Raw genomic sequence first — 15,059 nt, 5'->3', positions numbered from 1 at the left:
GTCTGGCTCAGTCGGTAGTGACTCTGCCTGCTAAGCCGCGGTCATGGGTTCGGATCCCGGTAAGGGTATTTATTTGTGTGATGAGTGCAGATATTTGTTCCCGACTCCTGAGTCATGGCTGTTTTCTATGTATAAGTACATATGTATTTATCTATTTAAGTAGATATGTATATTTGTATATCGTCACTTAGCACCCATAGCTTTGCTTAGTTTGGGGCTAAGTTGATCTGTGCAAGGTGTCCCCAATATTTATTTATTTATTTTCCCTTATAGTTGGTGTGTCTAATCATTCAGTCCTCTTTTATAACCAGAAATTGGACAATTGGGCGTAATTTGTATAACGTTTTCGGAATATTAAGGCTTATTTTATTAAAATTGAGTCCGATCACTGATTATAAGTATTATAACTATTTTTAACCCCCGACGCAAAAACGACGGGGTGTTATAAGTTTGACGTGTCTTTCTGTGTGTGTATCTGTCTGTCTGTCTGTGGCATCGTAGCTCCCGAACGGATGAACCGATTTATATTAAGATTATATTCGATTTAGATTAAGTTAGAATTCAATAATATTGTCTTCGGTTACCGCGACAGTTACTCATGAAACGTCGGGATGAATTGTAAATTCATTATACGCGATATAATCCGTTTCCATAGTTTATAAATTTCATTAGAATTCAATATTGAAAAATACAGTATTGTCAAACATTTATTTACATCAAAGTTACTGTTCATTTTGTTTCAGAATGCATTGACAAAGGTTCTTGTCTTAATAATAAAATTTCGTTATATACATTTCATTTAAAATACCTATTACATAGACCTTACTCTCTCACAGCTAAAGGAATGAATATTACTATATCTAACATGTTTTTTTTTTTAAATGAAATTATTACAGAAACTCTAGACAAATAAATAAAGAATGTCCAAAAAATAAATGTTCCAATTTTTTTTCTTACCTACTTACACATTACTTTGGGACATCCTGTGTATGAGGAATCAAAACTGATAATCTTGTACAGGTGTATGGAATACAAACATACTATACAGGGTGTATTTTGATAGCGGGTCAGTAAAGGCAGCTATAAGATTCCGTGGTCCTACGCGAAAATGGTCTAAGGAGACCGTCCCTCGATTGCAAATTGGAAAAGTTTTTCGCGATTTGTGACTTTCCTAGCCGGAATTTTTTTTACAAGGTTTTGATCCTGGATAGGAATAGGATCAATTGGCGTCAAAAAGTTTGTCAAAAATGCCCTTTTTCTCGCACCCTGTATGTTTTTTCCAAAATCTGTAAATGGCATTTTTCATCAATTTGAAATTGAGGGATGGTCTCGGGACCACGGGATCTCATAGCTGCCCTTGCTGGCCCGCTATCAAAATACGCCCTGTATAGCGCCATCTATAATAATAATCAGATATTGTATGGACATGAAACTTAGCTATTACAATATTACTGTGCTTTGGAGCAGGTAACCTGGTGCCAAAGGACTTCAGAGCTACCCATGAGCCTCATCATCCGATACGTGGAGATGGTCGAGAAGCTCCTGAATAGCTGAAGGATCTTAGGATCGTAGGGGGTAATTGCACAAAAGATCCCGACGGGTCGAAGTGTATCCGTAAGGGCCCCCGCAGATTTAAGATAAGATTACTGTGCTGCCACCTACTTAAGAAACATATCAAATAATTTTACTTGAATATTACTAGTACAAATGTCACTGGAATATAATAATAATTTGCTGTTCAACTTATTTTTTTATAGATATGTATTCGTTTATTTAGTGTAAAATAATAATGTGAACAAGTGTTACCCCCTTATTCATAAACGTACGCTAAAGTTATCAAGCCGATAAAGTTAGTTTGTCCTTTTCTATCACACCAATACGTCGGAAAGGGACAAACGAACATTATCGGCTTGATAATTTTAGAATACGTTTATGAATAAGGGGGTAAGTATATAAAACTCTTGCCTTCATTGTGATTGCCTTTCTATTAAGACAGAGATGATGGGTATGCTTGTGTAGTACATATAGCCTCGTAAGGCCCACCATAGTTAGTTTTCCCATTTTGAATTTGAACCTTATTTATTCTATAATAAATAAATTGGTAAGATTTTCGTTTGTTTCAAAAATCAATATAACAATGGAAATTCTACTTTATTCAGTTCATGGAAGGTTCAAATAAGATTGCAACACTGTGTACGTTGTAATGTACATTGGGCCTTCCGAGGATAGTACAAAAGACACGATTCCGTCCACTGTACTAGACCGGACTATTCCCAAATGATTCTGCTGTTTAGTGCATTTAGTACACTACAGACATGAAACATAAGGCAGCGAGGAGCCAAAGAAATGACAAAGACAGTAAAGCAATCAGTGACCACACCGTCTGAACTAGAACCAGCCGAGAGCACGCAGGATGCTCTCGGTGAGTATGAGCAATATAGCACATAAGTATGTTTCAAAGTACTAGAGTACTACTTGTAAATGTACTAAAAGACCGAAATAGTACCTACATTCATGAGATTGTATTCGTTGGGTGCGAACATTTCAGTTAACAAGCAGGCACAAGTTTATTTCATTTCAAAATCAATGGAAAGTCCGCCTCAGAACCTTATTAGCTAAAGTTTATACAGACATTACAGACAATTCAGTTTATATTCATTACGGAGATTTTACAACTCCTTTACTCTGTACGCTTTTTAAATGAAGAGCAAGGATATAAACTTCTCGTATATACATCAACACATAGCATAATATACAGAACCATGCTGGGAAACGAGTAAAATCAAAAATATCTAAAATTTTTCCATTCAAGTTAAAATGTCTGGCGAGACCAAAGTGTAGGTATACCATACATGCTATAAGGTCGAATCTGGGTTCATCTGGGTATAGAAATTTGTCCATAACACATTGTCCGAATAGTACAATGAATAGTATAATGTAGGCCATGTCGACCCACGATATTCTTTGTCACATGTCGTAGTCGAAGTATGAATGGCGAGCCAGGTCGATGATGTCTACGATGTCAGTCTTGAGTCGGAGTTTGAGGATCTCTCGCCAGATGGCGTCTCGGTGCTCCTTGTTGGTGATGCCCATTCGAAGGAGTGTAGTGTCGTTGATTCGGATTAATGCTCTACCGGTTATGTCATGCTGGAAAAAGAATAGTTTTGTTTGAATTCAAACACATAATACATTGGCAATACAAGGGTGGAATAGAAGAAATTTGACACAAGTTATAAGCTAGCTCTAGCTAGTAAATAATATATGTTGTTATAGACTATTAACGGGAGTTAAGTAGATTTATTTACCTACTAGCTTTTGCCCGCGGCTTCGCTCGTGTTAGAAAGAGACAAAAAGTAGCTAGCCTATGTCACTCTTCATCCCTTCAACAATCTTCACTAAAAAATCACGTCGATTCGTCGCTCCGTTTTGCCGTGAAAGACGGACAAACAAACAGACACACACACTTTCCCATTTATAATATTAGTATGGATTTAGAGAAACAGTAAGTACCTATCTATAAAATTGACGTACCTCATGAAATCTTTGCCAATACATGTTATAATAGTCACTGCAATGTCGGCTTAACCATTTCTGAACATCCGCTTCGGTCCACAGATACACAGCTTTAGGACGAGTAGCCCGCGTCTATAATGATCAAAAGTATATGTTAATAAATACTGTTAAGGTTAAAAAACAAAAATAAACCACACGCATTTTACCTTCGGCTTGTTGGAGTTTGCACTTGTTTCTTCCACCATATTCCTGGCGATTTCGTTACGAAATGCTTAAAATCTTTCACGGCATAATATTTTGGCTTTGTTACTGAAGAATCCTATGCAAATAAATAAGTTTTACAATTTTTTATCAACTAACATGAATAAAATGACATGACACTCGTGATGTGATTGTGAACTGACAGGTGACAGTGACAACTGACAGCTAGCATAATGCACAGCCAAAGTATGCTTGGCCGATACAACCCGACTTGTGTCTGACCAATCCGACACTGTAATATAAGATTATAATATAAAGCCTGACCAGAAATACATTATCAGAAGGTCGCTGTTATTCTGATGTTTAGTAGAAAATAGTTCTAGTAAAATTCCGCAACATGGCGCGTATTTGTGGTCAGGCTTTAAAATAAATAAAATAAAAATCATTTATTTCAGAAGACGGGTTCCATAATATGGTTAGTAGCTCTAAAACTTAATAACTATGTTAGACTAATTTAGTACAAATAAAATAAAACATTAACACAACACAAACAATACTTTCACGGATCCCTCACGTGCAGATCCACGAACCGGCCAAGGACGGGCGAGTTCAGCCTGTCTGCTATCATCCGCAGGATGCTGTTGCCGCTCTCTCGCACACGTCTTATTACGGACGCCGACTTTTTGCGCATTATCGCATAAAATCATCGACAGCGAATAAATAAAAAATAAAAACAAAATAAAAATAAAAATCATTTATTTCAGAAGACAGGCTTTAACATAGTCAAGCAATTTAACTTTCATGCATATTTTTAAAATATTATTTTACTATACATGTATTATTAGATCGCCCATGATTAGTTATTCGGCCGATATCGTTTGTAACTACTACAAACTATACAACAAATGGCAAATACTGTTTTAAAGCCTTGTCAGTCGGGTGTACCGGATTGCGACCTTGGTCGAGTCCGAGACTTTGTTGGTCGTATATCGCCCACATTGAAAACTACAAATTCTAGTTTCACTTTGAGCCCACTCGACCCTATTTACTCCCTTACGTTTGTCCATTTCTGACGTATTGGTAATTATGAAGGAAAGAACTTATAAGGAAATATGGAATCTAACAAAATAAGCAGGTAATATAATTGAGAACCATTTAATTTGTCACATTCTTATGTAATTAAGCTTACTCTAAGAAGTTCATTGAGCAGGAAAAACTATGATATAGTGAAAATTGCCTAAATAAGTAAATAACTAGAAATACATCCCAGCAGGGATATCCACATCACAGTAAGTAAGATATACCCAGGTACTTGTACCTCGGCAAGAACAGATTATTGTTACATTATGTTTTTGGTCGATTTAGTTACATCAGTCGGTAGCTTATCTCTAAAAGGAATAAGAGGCTCAAAGGCTTGTGTCAGCATTGTCCTCAAACCCAGGATTTTCGCTTCCTTGTCTTTTCTTTTCTCTCGTTTGTCTCACGCTCTCCTCGACTTGGTCGACGGTGTCCATCAGGGGTAAGTTGCGCGTTTCAGGTGTGAACAGGAGACAGATTCCAGACAGAAAAGCCGCGGCGCCGAAAAAGATGGATGGTAGTGCAGGGTGTATAGGTGTCTGTAAAATAGAAAGAAACGACCCTAGATCAGTATCATCTCTTTCGTACGTATTCTATCGTGATAAGAAGGGGATTAGTGGTAACAGGTTTGCTATATACACATACGTTAAAGTTTATAAGAAGTCACCTCTTTCAATCCCAATTAACCCAAACGAAACACAGTTCAGTATTAAATTAGTTTGAACTTTGTTTGAACTTATATTTTTGATACGATGAGACCATTAGGATCACACTAACTTCATTACCCACTTGATGTTTCTTGGATAAAACTTATAATGTATGTATATGTATGTTCAGTGGCGTAGCAATATTAACTCACCAAGATAGGCGTGATAGGCGCCAGCATCCCACCAACCCTGGACATGAAGGAGCACAGTCCCATAAGAGTTCCCCTGGCGCTGGTCGGGAACAACTCCATCGTGTACGTGATGGCTCCCGTGAAACAGGCGGCGATGAGCATCTTACCCAGCAGGAACAGGGTTATCTTGGCCCATACGGCATCTAGAAAAAAAAACCGGTTTTATTATTTAATATGGTAATATTCTTACTTGATATTATGATCTCAATTCTTTGACGCTTAAAATTCCATACCACACTTGTTTTTTTTGTTTGAAATGATCTTGACTCAGATTTCACCAACTAATTACAAACTATGAAAATCATATCTACTAACCTTCAGGGACGCACGCAGAACCAACGCATAACGCACCACATAAAATATACCCGTACAACAACGGCAGCCGCCTCCCGCACTTGTTCATCAGCATCAGCGCCACGACCTCCCCAGGAAACGACATCACCGTCGCCAGCAAGAAGTTCGTATACTTGTTCCCCGGCAGCCACACAGAGTTCACCATCAGCCCGTAATACACAAACGAGGCTGTGAATCTACACACCATCAAAACCAGCAACCTCTTCCAAATCTCCTTAGACGTGAACACCCTTTTCCAAGACTCTTTCGTCTCGTACGCTCCCAAGTTAAACTTAGTCTTCAACTTTGCTTCATCTATGTTGATAAAGTCGTGACGATCTATGTTAAGCTTATTCGTATCAGCTATTACTAGTAAAGTTTCTTTGGCTTGTTCGATTTTGTTATTTAAGATCTGCCATCGCGGGCTTTCTCTGACGAAGTAGAAGTAAGAGAGGAAGAAGATGGGCGGGCTGCAGATGATCCGGATGAGGGTCTTCCAGTAGGTGCTGACCATAGCGATGCAGGCGAAGAGGGCTTCACCGACATAGATGGCGTAGGCGAAGATCACGCCCGCTAGGACTCTTTGGTCTTTGCCGCTGCTTTCTATCACTGAAAGCAAGAATTGAATACATTAATTTTGCTCCTTTAAAATAAGTAACAGCATAAACACATTTAGACAATACAACATATTGTTTTATAGAGGTAGGTACTATGAGTTAATGTTATTGGCATTTTCAGTATAAACATGATAAAATAAATGCTGTCTAAAACCTAAATTAACTATCGTCAACTCCTAGACAATTTACTTTACTAAATAAATACTGTAATTCAGTTCTAGCCTGCATAATGTAATTCTGTTTACTAATCTCATTGTTTATAATACGTTGGTAAACAACAGAATTGCTGTAATCTCACTATCATACTATTACAAAACACATGTCATACTATTTGCTTTTGTAATGTGCCTGTTTCTGAGCATTTCTTTTTTTTGCCATTTTTTTATTTTGTTTTATTTTAGCGAATTTTAGGTCAATTATACTCAGAATCACTAGTACTTTCAATCTCACTGAGAGACAAAATGTGTCCCAGAATTTCTATAAGTACATTTTTGTTACTTTCCTCGTTTGTTAAAATAAGAAAAAATCGTATGGGACAATTTACTAACTACTAGGATTGAAAAAGCTAGTGATTCTGAGTAGAAATAGATTTTTTTTTTTAAATATCACATTTCATAAAAGTGGCGAAAAAAAAAAGAAATGATCTATGAATGTTTTAATATTTCCCTTAGTAAGCATTACCTAAAACGGTTTAGCTTAATTTCTACCTATAACAGAAATTCCGATAGGTATAGATATTAACGTCAGTATAATATATAAGTAGACGGTAACTGTCCGATTTCTGAATATTCAAGAAAACGAATTAGAGTGCACTTTATCAGATTTATCAAAGCTTGACGAAGTTAAACAATTCAATCTAACTCATATCTGGCTCGAAGGACCATTCTAAAGTCTCTTATAAGTTCCAGAAAAGGGAAATAAGCTAACGTCACAATCGCGTAAGTTTCTTAAGTATTTGTAGCTAGCTCTTCCTATCGGTCTTCTATAGTGATAGAGCCAGACTGCAGATCGATCGCCACACAGCGTCAATGATTGTTTACATAGGATAGGAGTCTAAAGTAAAACTGGAAAACTTACTGATGACCATAGCGGCAGAGTAGGACCCGCCCGTGATGCAAGCCTCGAAGAACTCGATGACGATGTACTGGTAGTAGGCGGTGACGAAGGTCTTCAGGTGGCCCAGGATGCCACCGATAGAGCAGATCACTAGCGTTGGCTTGCGGCCGAACCTGAAGATAAATTAATACAATCCCTATTTATAATATACGTATGTAATATGTATGTATCACCTAATTGTATTACTTAAGTCGCGCAATATGCCGGCTCCCGCACTCCTCGCTGGCTCCACAGAATACCAGCGCCGTTGGCAACGTCTAGTCTCCAAGTTTTTCTGAAATCGAAACTGGTATGGTAAGTAGACTCTTAAGTAAGTTATGAATATTTTTCTTACTTGTCAGACATCCACCCAGAGACAGTCATTGACATGACCATGCCTGCGCTATGCACTGTCCCGACGAGGTTAGTCTTCCACGGCTGGCAGGCCAGGTCAAGCTGAAACACCAGAAACCTTTGAGGTATTTGCTATATAGTGTGTGTGTATATGTGAAATCTTCGATCATACCACGCACAGAAAGTCGAGGATAACAGCAAGTACCTACTCGTACATTATATTAGCGAACTAGCTATTAGCGAAAAAAAAAGGGAGCTAGCGAACAAGCAAAACTTCACTGATCCTACGAGTGACCAGAGGTTCTTTCCTGGCCCAGCCCCAGCCCCCATTTGTTATCTGTAAATGTTGTATATTGTATACATAAGTATAATTTGATTGCCAACCATGGTAAGTACATGTAGAGTTTTAACAATAAAATTGTGAAACACGTGGCATTGTGTATAATACTATTTAGATTATGTTTAATTAATTTAGCGTTACATTATATACTTTAAATATTTATTTCTTCTTGTGTTTAGTTGTCTAATAAATTCTCCATCATAATTGAAGTCACCGAAAAAGTTTCTTTCGCAAACACAGACACCGTGACGTCACGAGTTGGTTTCCTGCGTGGTATTTCCGAGTAATCGAAATAATCTTATTTATTAAAAAATAAATATTTGATAGTAAAGAGTAAAGTATCCTAGTTACGAGATACAAATGTTTGCTCGCAGATTATTCGTCCTACCACTTCATGTAGATTTGTTATCACTTTATCAGTTGCCACGAGGGGTGCACTGAGATGAATTAAAGTATGTTTAGATATGATGAAATGCTGATCTTATTTATTTTGTGATACGGTATTTTATTTTCGTTAACATATGTCAAACTATCATTTGTTTAAAGAGTGTCTGAAATCACTTTATTTTGAGCATGTGCGTAGTGGAATAATTTCAAGAACTTAATAATACCTAGTTGCTAGTTAAATAATACAATACAAATAAAAATGTTTTTTTAAGCATGGATGACACTTCAAGCTTCTAGGCAAAGAGGATCGAGTGTTATAGAGAGTTACTGCCGAAGTAAAATGTGTAATCACTAATCACAGTGCCATCTCTTGATACAGGCTTGAAACTTTTGAACCTCAGTTTTGACCATTTGGTTCATATTCTTAGCTCGATATGTGTTAAAATGTCAAATATTAATATTAGCGCCATCTAGCTGAGCGTACCCCAAAGGTGTAATGCCATCTACCGTACCTTTTTCTGTATGGTACTGAGGTACGTTTTTTGCTTAGACTTTATCTGTCTATACGGAGTCTAGAGAAACATACAAAATGGTTGATGCTTCATTCTAAATGGAAACATATGAGAGAGATACGTACCTCAGATACAACTGTGTTGTTGCTCTCATACACCCAGGAGTCGCATTTCTCCACAGCGCCAGTGAAGCTGGTGTTGGAACAGGTTCCATTCCAGCTGTCTTCTAGAACAGGTCGTGAACATCTGTCTACGGAGTCAGGAAACCAGGTTTGAGAGTATTCTGACTGGTTGCCTTCGCATTCTGGGATACGACACCTGAAAGAAGAATATAGGATATACCCACAGAGTATTTGGCTTATTTTTATGAGTTTTAAGTAAATGCGCCATTTTTTCAAAGTTTTCCACCCCACTTTTTTTGTAACATGGGTATATTTTACGCGATTCATACTCAGAATCGCGAGGTCTTTCGATCCTGATAGGAGAAAAAAAATGTCCCAAGAACTCCATAAATTTTTTCGAACCTTCCATTCCGCCATACAAAATGTATGAAAAAATGGTAATGGAATGGGAAAAAACCTTGGGACACTTTTTTTCTCCTATTAGAAATGAAAGAGCTCGCGATTCTGAGTGGAAACCACTTAAAAAATTCCAAATCCAAGAAAAAGTGGGGCGGACATCTTTGAAAAAATGGCCCAAATACAATTTTAAAACTAGGCAACAAAACAAATTATTTTATTTTAATAAAACAACGGTTTACTTTTTTAACTAGTTATATTACTTACTGTTTAAAGCGATCAAGTCCACCGGTGGCGGAGACGGGAATCGAACCCGGATCCAGCTTACGTGTGGCTAACGTGCTTACCACTACACCACTCCGACCGCCGGGATACCCGTCGAAAAGTGTCAAGTTCAAGAACATATATATTTGTGAGAAAGTATATGTACAGTATAATACATTTATCCGCTTTGGCTAAAATGTACACAGGGTTGAGTGGAAAAAGCGTAAGGAGAACTTTGCTCAGCAGTTTTTTTTTTATTTTTTTTTTATGTTTCTCGCCAAACTGTCTTGCAGTTTGTTGGCGAGAATGTGCGAAGAAAGTGGGACACTAAATTAGCCCTCTCACAACTCACCTATAGTTGACATCACCGACGGTGAACACATAGTTAATATTAATCATAGTGACAAAAATGGCCGGAAGACAGCAGTAAAAGAACTGCATTTTCTGGAACTTTCCGAACAACTCCGTCACCTCTGAGATGTCGTACACCTTGTTCTTTTCGGCCGTTTTGTCCTTTTTGGTCCCCATGTTGTTGTTTTAATTTGAACTGTAACAACATTTTCACATTTATATTGCCGTACCTAACTCATGGTAATGCAACGATTATAGATTTCGCAAATGTGCCGTTACAGTAATAGACTTGTGGTGTAACCACTGTACTTACCTATCTTTATTAAATACATGTATATAACATTAAATAATCATCATAATATTTACTTATATACATACCTACTACATAACTACTAAATATCATTAATACCATTAATACTATAATATCTATCACACTAAACATAAATAATAAACACAAACACTTATATAATAACATTCACTTTTACATTAAAAATTCACATGCAATATAAACATAAATAAACTTACTAAAATCAATATCAATACTTAAATCATAAACTATATCTATACTTACAATATTCATATTTCATACATTATCCTAGCTACTCTATTGAATCTCCTTCGTCCGCCGCGCGGGCGCGGTGGGCGGGGACATCCGATCAGCTGACGTAGCGGCGAGAGGCCCCGCGCTCGCGCCGGCCGACACGCCAGTATCCACCCAGCCGCGACGCCGACTCCACGCTGCCCCGCGCCTCGCCGGCGCCCGATCCACACTTACGCGAATTGATTGTTTTTCACGTTCTGAATTATCTTTTGTGCTGTGTTGTTTACATGTGACATTTTCTGTTCAAATAGACTTCATAAAGAGAACATTTTTGTGGTTTGATTGAAGCAAGACCCGCTACATAACCCACACTGGTGACCCGACGTTTGAACAATTACCGCAGCTTTCTTCTGGTGAATTTCCATAACAACCAACGGAAACCGTAAGTCAATCATAATGTCTGATAACGAAGAGGAACGTGCTAAAAGTGTGAACAGTGTCCCACCTGGGAAAAATAACGAACATGTTGCAACCGGCGCCGAGACGTTCCGCGTCGGCGTAAAGATACCTCCATTTTGGCCGCAAGAGCCGGAAGTATGGTTCAAGCAAGTCGAGGGCCAATTCATATTATCAAATATAACTTCGGATACGACGAAATTTTACTACGTTCTGTCTCAGCTGGAACAACAATACGCAGCAGAGGTAAAAGACATAATTATATCCCCTCCCGCGTCAGATAAGTACGAAAAATTGAAAAGTGAGCTTATTAAGCGTCTGTCAGCTTCACGGGAGAAGAAATTGAAAACCATGTTGCTCCATGAGGATTTAGGCGACAGAAAACCCTCTCAATTTTTAAGGCACCTGCAACACGTCGCCGGGCCGGACGTCCCTGAGGACTTTATGAAGTCCATATGGACCAGCCGCTTGCCGCATAATATCCAATCAGCTGTAGCTACCCAGCCCACGTCCACCCTCGATTCATTAGCGGATTTAGCAGACCGTGTATGGGACATCGCTCCAAGTACCCCACAGGTAGCAAGCACAACCGGCCATCCTGAATCAGTCACCGACCTCATGGTTAGTAAAATCGCCGCACTCACAAAACAGATGCAGGAGCTGACCAACGAAATGCGATCACGATCTCGTCCTAGATACAGAGATGGAGGTAAGCCACAGCACCGTGAGCGTAGCGACAGCCAGCGACGTGGTTACAGTCAGCAGCGTTCGCAATCTAGCTACCGCAAATTTCCGGTATGCTGGTACCACTTCAAGTTCCAACAAGAGGCGACGAGATGCGTCAAACCCTGCGACTTCCCATCGGGAAACGAGCAGGGCAATCGATAATAGCGGCCAGCGATTGCCCCAGCCCCAGACCCGGTCGCTTATTCGTCACGGACCGACGGTCAAAGATGCAATTCCTTGTAGACACCGGAAGTGATCTTTGCGTCTTTCCTAAAACCGCATTACGCGAATATCGACCAAAAACCAACTACGAACTGTACGCTGCCAACGAGTCAGTCATCAATACTTACGGTCACCTTCAGCTGAGCCTAGATCTCGGGCTCCGTCGAGACTTCTATTGGGAATTCGTCGTAGCAGATGTCTCCAAAGCCATCATTGGCGTCGACTTCCTATCTCATTACAATTTAGCTGTCGACTGCCGCCAAAAGCGCTTAATAGACTGCACTACACTACTGTCAGCTATCGCCACAGCCGTGACTCCAGAGGACAACGTGTTTTCCGTCAAAACCCTCAACGGTGAGTCGAAGTATAATGATATCCTGAAAGATTACCCGGAGATAACACGGCCACCTGGTATTCACCGCGAAGTGAAGCACAACACTCTGCACTACATCACGACGACTGAAGGACCACCGGTGCACTGCACACCGAGAAGGTTAGCTCCCGATAAGCTGAAAATTGCCAAAGCCGAATTCGAAGCTATGCTCAAGAACGGAACAGCGCGCCCATCGTCAAGCCCCTGGTCTTCGCCATTACACCTTGCACCGAAGAAGGATAACGGCTGGAGACCCTGCGGAGATTATCGTCAGCTGAACGCACGAACTGTCCCAGACCGTTATCCTCTCCGCCATATTCACGACTTTGCCCACCAGCTATCAGGTTGTAACGTCTTCTCTACTATCGACTTAGTAAAAGCGTACAACCAAATACCGGTAAACCCTGACGACATCGCCAAGACTGCCATAGCGACTCCTTTTGGATTGTACGAGTTCCCATTTATGTCATATGGCCTCCGCAACGCCGGGCAGACATTTCAAAGGTTCGTAGACGAAGTCACAAGAGAAATGGACTTTGTATTCGCCTACTTAGACGACTTTCTCGTCTTCTCGGAGAATGAAGAGGCTCACAAAGAACACTTGAAACAGCTGTTCGGCAAGCTACGGGACTACGGCATGGTCATAAACCCCGCCAAATGCACCTTTGGCGTACCGGAAGTAAAGTTCCTTGGTTATCACATCTCGGCGGAAGGCACGAAACCTCTGGCAGCGAAAGTTGAAGCAATCGAGACATTCCCAGCTCCCAAGACTATCAAAGAACTCAGAAGATTCTTGGGAATGATCAATTTCTATCGTCGCTTCATTCCTCGAGCAGCTCAGTTACAAGCTCCACTGCACAACTTACTGATTGGATCAGTCAAAGGATCACAGCCAGTTGTGTTGCAGGACGACACTTTAAAGGCGTTTAACGACTGTAAGAAAAGCCTATGTGACGCAGCCATGCTAGCACACCCAGATGGTAAAGCCGTTTTAGCACTTGTCACAGACGCGTCAGATACGTCGATTGGCGCAGTACTTCAGCAGAAGCACGGAGACGATTGGCAGCCGATTGCGTTTTATTCGAAGAAGCTGAACCCCGCTCAACAGAAATATTCTCCATATGACCGTGAGCTGCTAGCTATATATAACGCAATCAAATATTTCAGACACATGCTAGAGGCACGAGTTTTTACAGTATACACCGACCACAAGCCTTTGTGCTTCGCCTTCGCGTCACACAAGTCAAACTGCTCACCGAGACAATTTCGCCATCTAGACCTGATATCTCAGTTTACCACGGATATACGCCACATATCAGGAAAGGACAACGTGGTAGCTGATACACTGTCACGGATAGAAGAGCTAGAAAAGCCTGTCGACCTTGAACAACTTGCAGAAGCCCAAGGAAAGGACTCAGAGCTGAAACGCATTTTAGACGGTGACACAACCCATACCATCAAGCTGCAGAAGATGAAGATACCTGGTTCCGCCACCGACATATACTGCGACTGTAGCACCTCAACTCTTCGACCTTACGTGACTCCTGAATTTCGACGACAAGTTTTCAATAGTTTACACTCGCTGAGTCACCCTGGAGTTAGGGCATCAGCGAAACTTGTAACCGACCGATTTATCTGGCCAAATATGAACAAAGATTGTCGTAGCTGGGCACGAGCCTGCACAGCTTGCCAACTTTCTAAAGTAACAAGGCACGTCCAGGCACCCTTAGGAACATATCAACTACCTAAAGCCCGATTCTCGCATGTTCACATTGATATCGTCGGACCTCTGCCGCCATCTCAAGGTTACCGCTACTGTCTCACTGCAATAGATCGCTACACACGCTGGCCAGAAGCTATTCCGATGATGGACATCACAGCCGAAACAGTCGCCAAAGCCCTCCTGTCTGTATGGATATCCCGATTCGGTTGCCCCATAGACATTGTCACCGATCGCGGAAGCCAATTCGAATCGGCACTCTTCAGATACTTGGCAAAAATCGCCGGATTCAAACACAGACGTACGACGGCATATCATCCTGCCTGCAACGGCCTCATCGAAAGACTTCATAGGCATTTGAAATCAGCCATTGTCTGTCACGCGCAGGAAAACTGGACGGAATCTTTACCACTAGTCTTACTAGGAATAAGATGCGCGTTCAAAGAAGACTTGAAGACATCATCCGCAGAGCTTGTATATGGTGAAACCTTAAGGCTGCCTGGCGAGTTCTTCCAGCCAAGCGAAGCTACGACAACAGACATCACCGATTTCACTGCGCGC

The 15,059-nt window shown here is 40.4% G+C and overlaps 3 protein-coding genes across 4 annotated transcripts in view; 1 reads left to right on the top strand and 2 right to left on the bottom strand.

Annotated features, from left to right (window-relative positions):
• Nucleotides 1–694: 694 nt before the first annotated feature.
• On the bottom strand, nt 695–3,907 carry LOC125230861 (protein aveugle). The gene is made up of 3 exons (XM_048136113.1): nt 3,720–3,907; nt 3,532–3,645; nt 695–3,147 (listed from the first exon to the last, which is right to left on the bottom strand). Exons 1-3 carry the CDS (start codon nt 3,756–3,758, stop codon nt 2,968–2,970), a joined length of 333 nt encoding a protein of 110 aa, XP_047992070.1. The 5' UTR covers nt 3,759–3,907; the 3' UTR covers nt 695–2,967.
• A 946-nt stretch (nt 3,908–4,853) lies between these two features.
• Nucleotides 4,854–15,059, bottom strand: part of LOC125230860 (organic cation transporter protein-like) — a 33,458-nt gene continuing 23,252 nt past the window's right edge. For both annotated transcript variants that reach the window (XM_048136111.1, XM_048136112.1), the window contains exons 2-8: nt 10,462–10,656; nt 9,453–9,645; nt 8,090–8,190; nt 7,717–7,868; nt 6,005–6,631; nt 5,651–5,832; nt 4,854–5,330 (exon numbers count right to left, since the gene is read on the bottom strand). In XM_048136111.1, coding sequence (XP_047992068.1) covers nt 5,121–5,330; nt 5,651–5,832; nt 6,005–6,631; nt 7,717–7,868; nt 8,090–8,190; nt 9,453–9,645; nt 10,462–10,637 — 1,641 coding nt within the window. In that variant the 5' untranslated portion in view covers nt 10,638–10,656 and the 3' untranslated portion in view covers nt 4,854–5,120. The remainder of the gene's footprint in view (nt 5,331–5,650; nt 5,833–6,004; nt 6,632–7,716; nt 7,869–8,089; nt 8,191–9,452; nt 9,646–10,461; nt 10,657–15,059) is intronic.
• On the top strand, nt 11,458–12,345 carry LOC125231383. Its single transcript, XM_048136828.1, has one exon. The coding sequence runs from the start codon at nt 11,458–11,460 to the stop codon at nt 12,343–12,345; it is 888 nt and encodes a 295-aa protein (XP_047992785.1).

Source organism: Leguminivora glycinivorella, chromosome 11, assembly GCF_023078275.1.
Source record: "Leguminivora glycinivorella isolate SPB_JAAS2020 chromosome 11, LegGlyc_1.1, whole genome shotgun sequence".
NCBI lineage: Eukaryota > Metazoa > Arthropoda > Insecta > Lepidoptera > Tortricidae > Leguminivora > Leguminivora glycinivorella.
The sequence above is the reverse complement of the archived record's forward strand: the minus strand, read 5'-3'. Positions and strand labels throughout refer to the sequence as shown.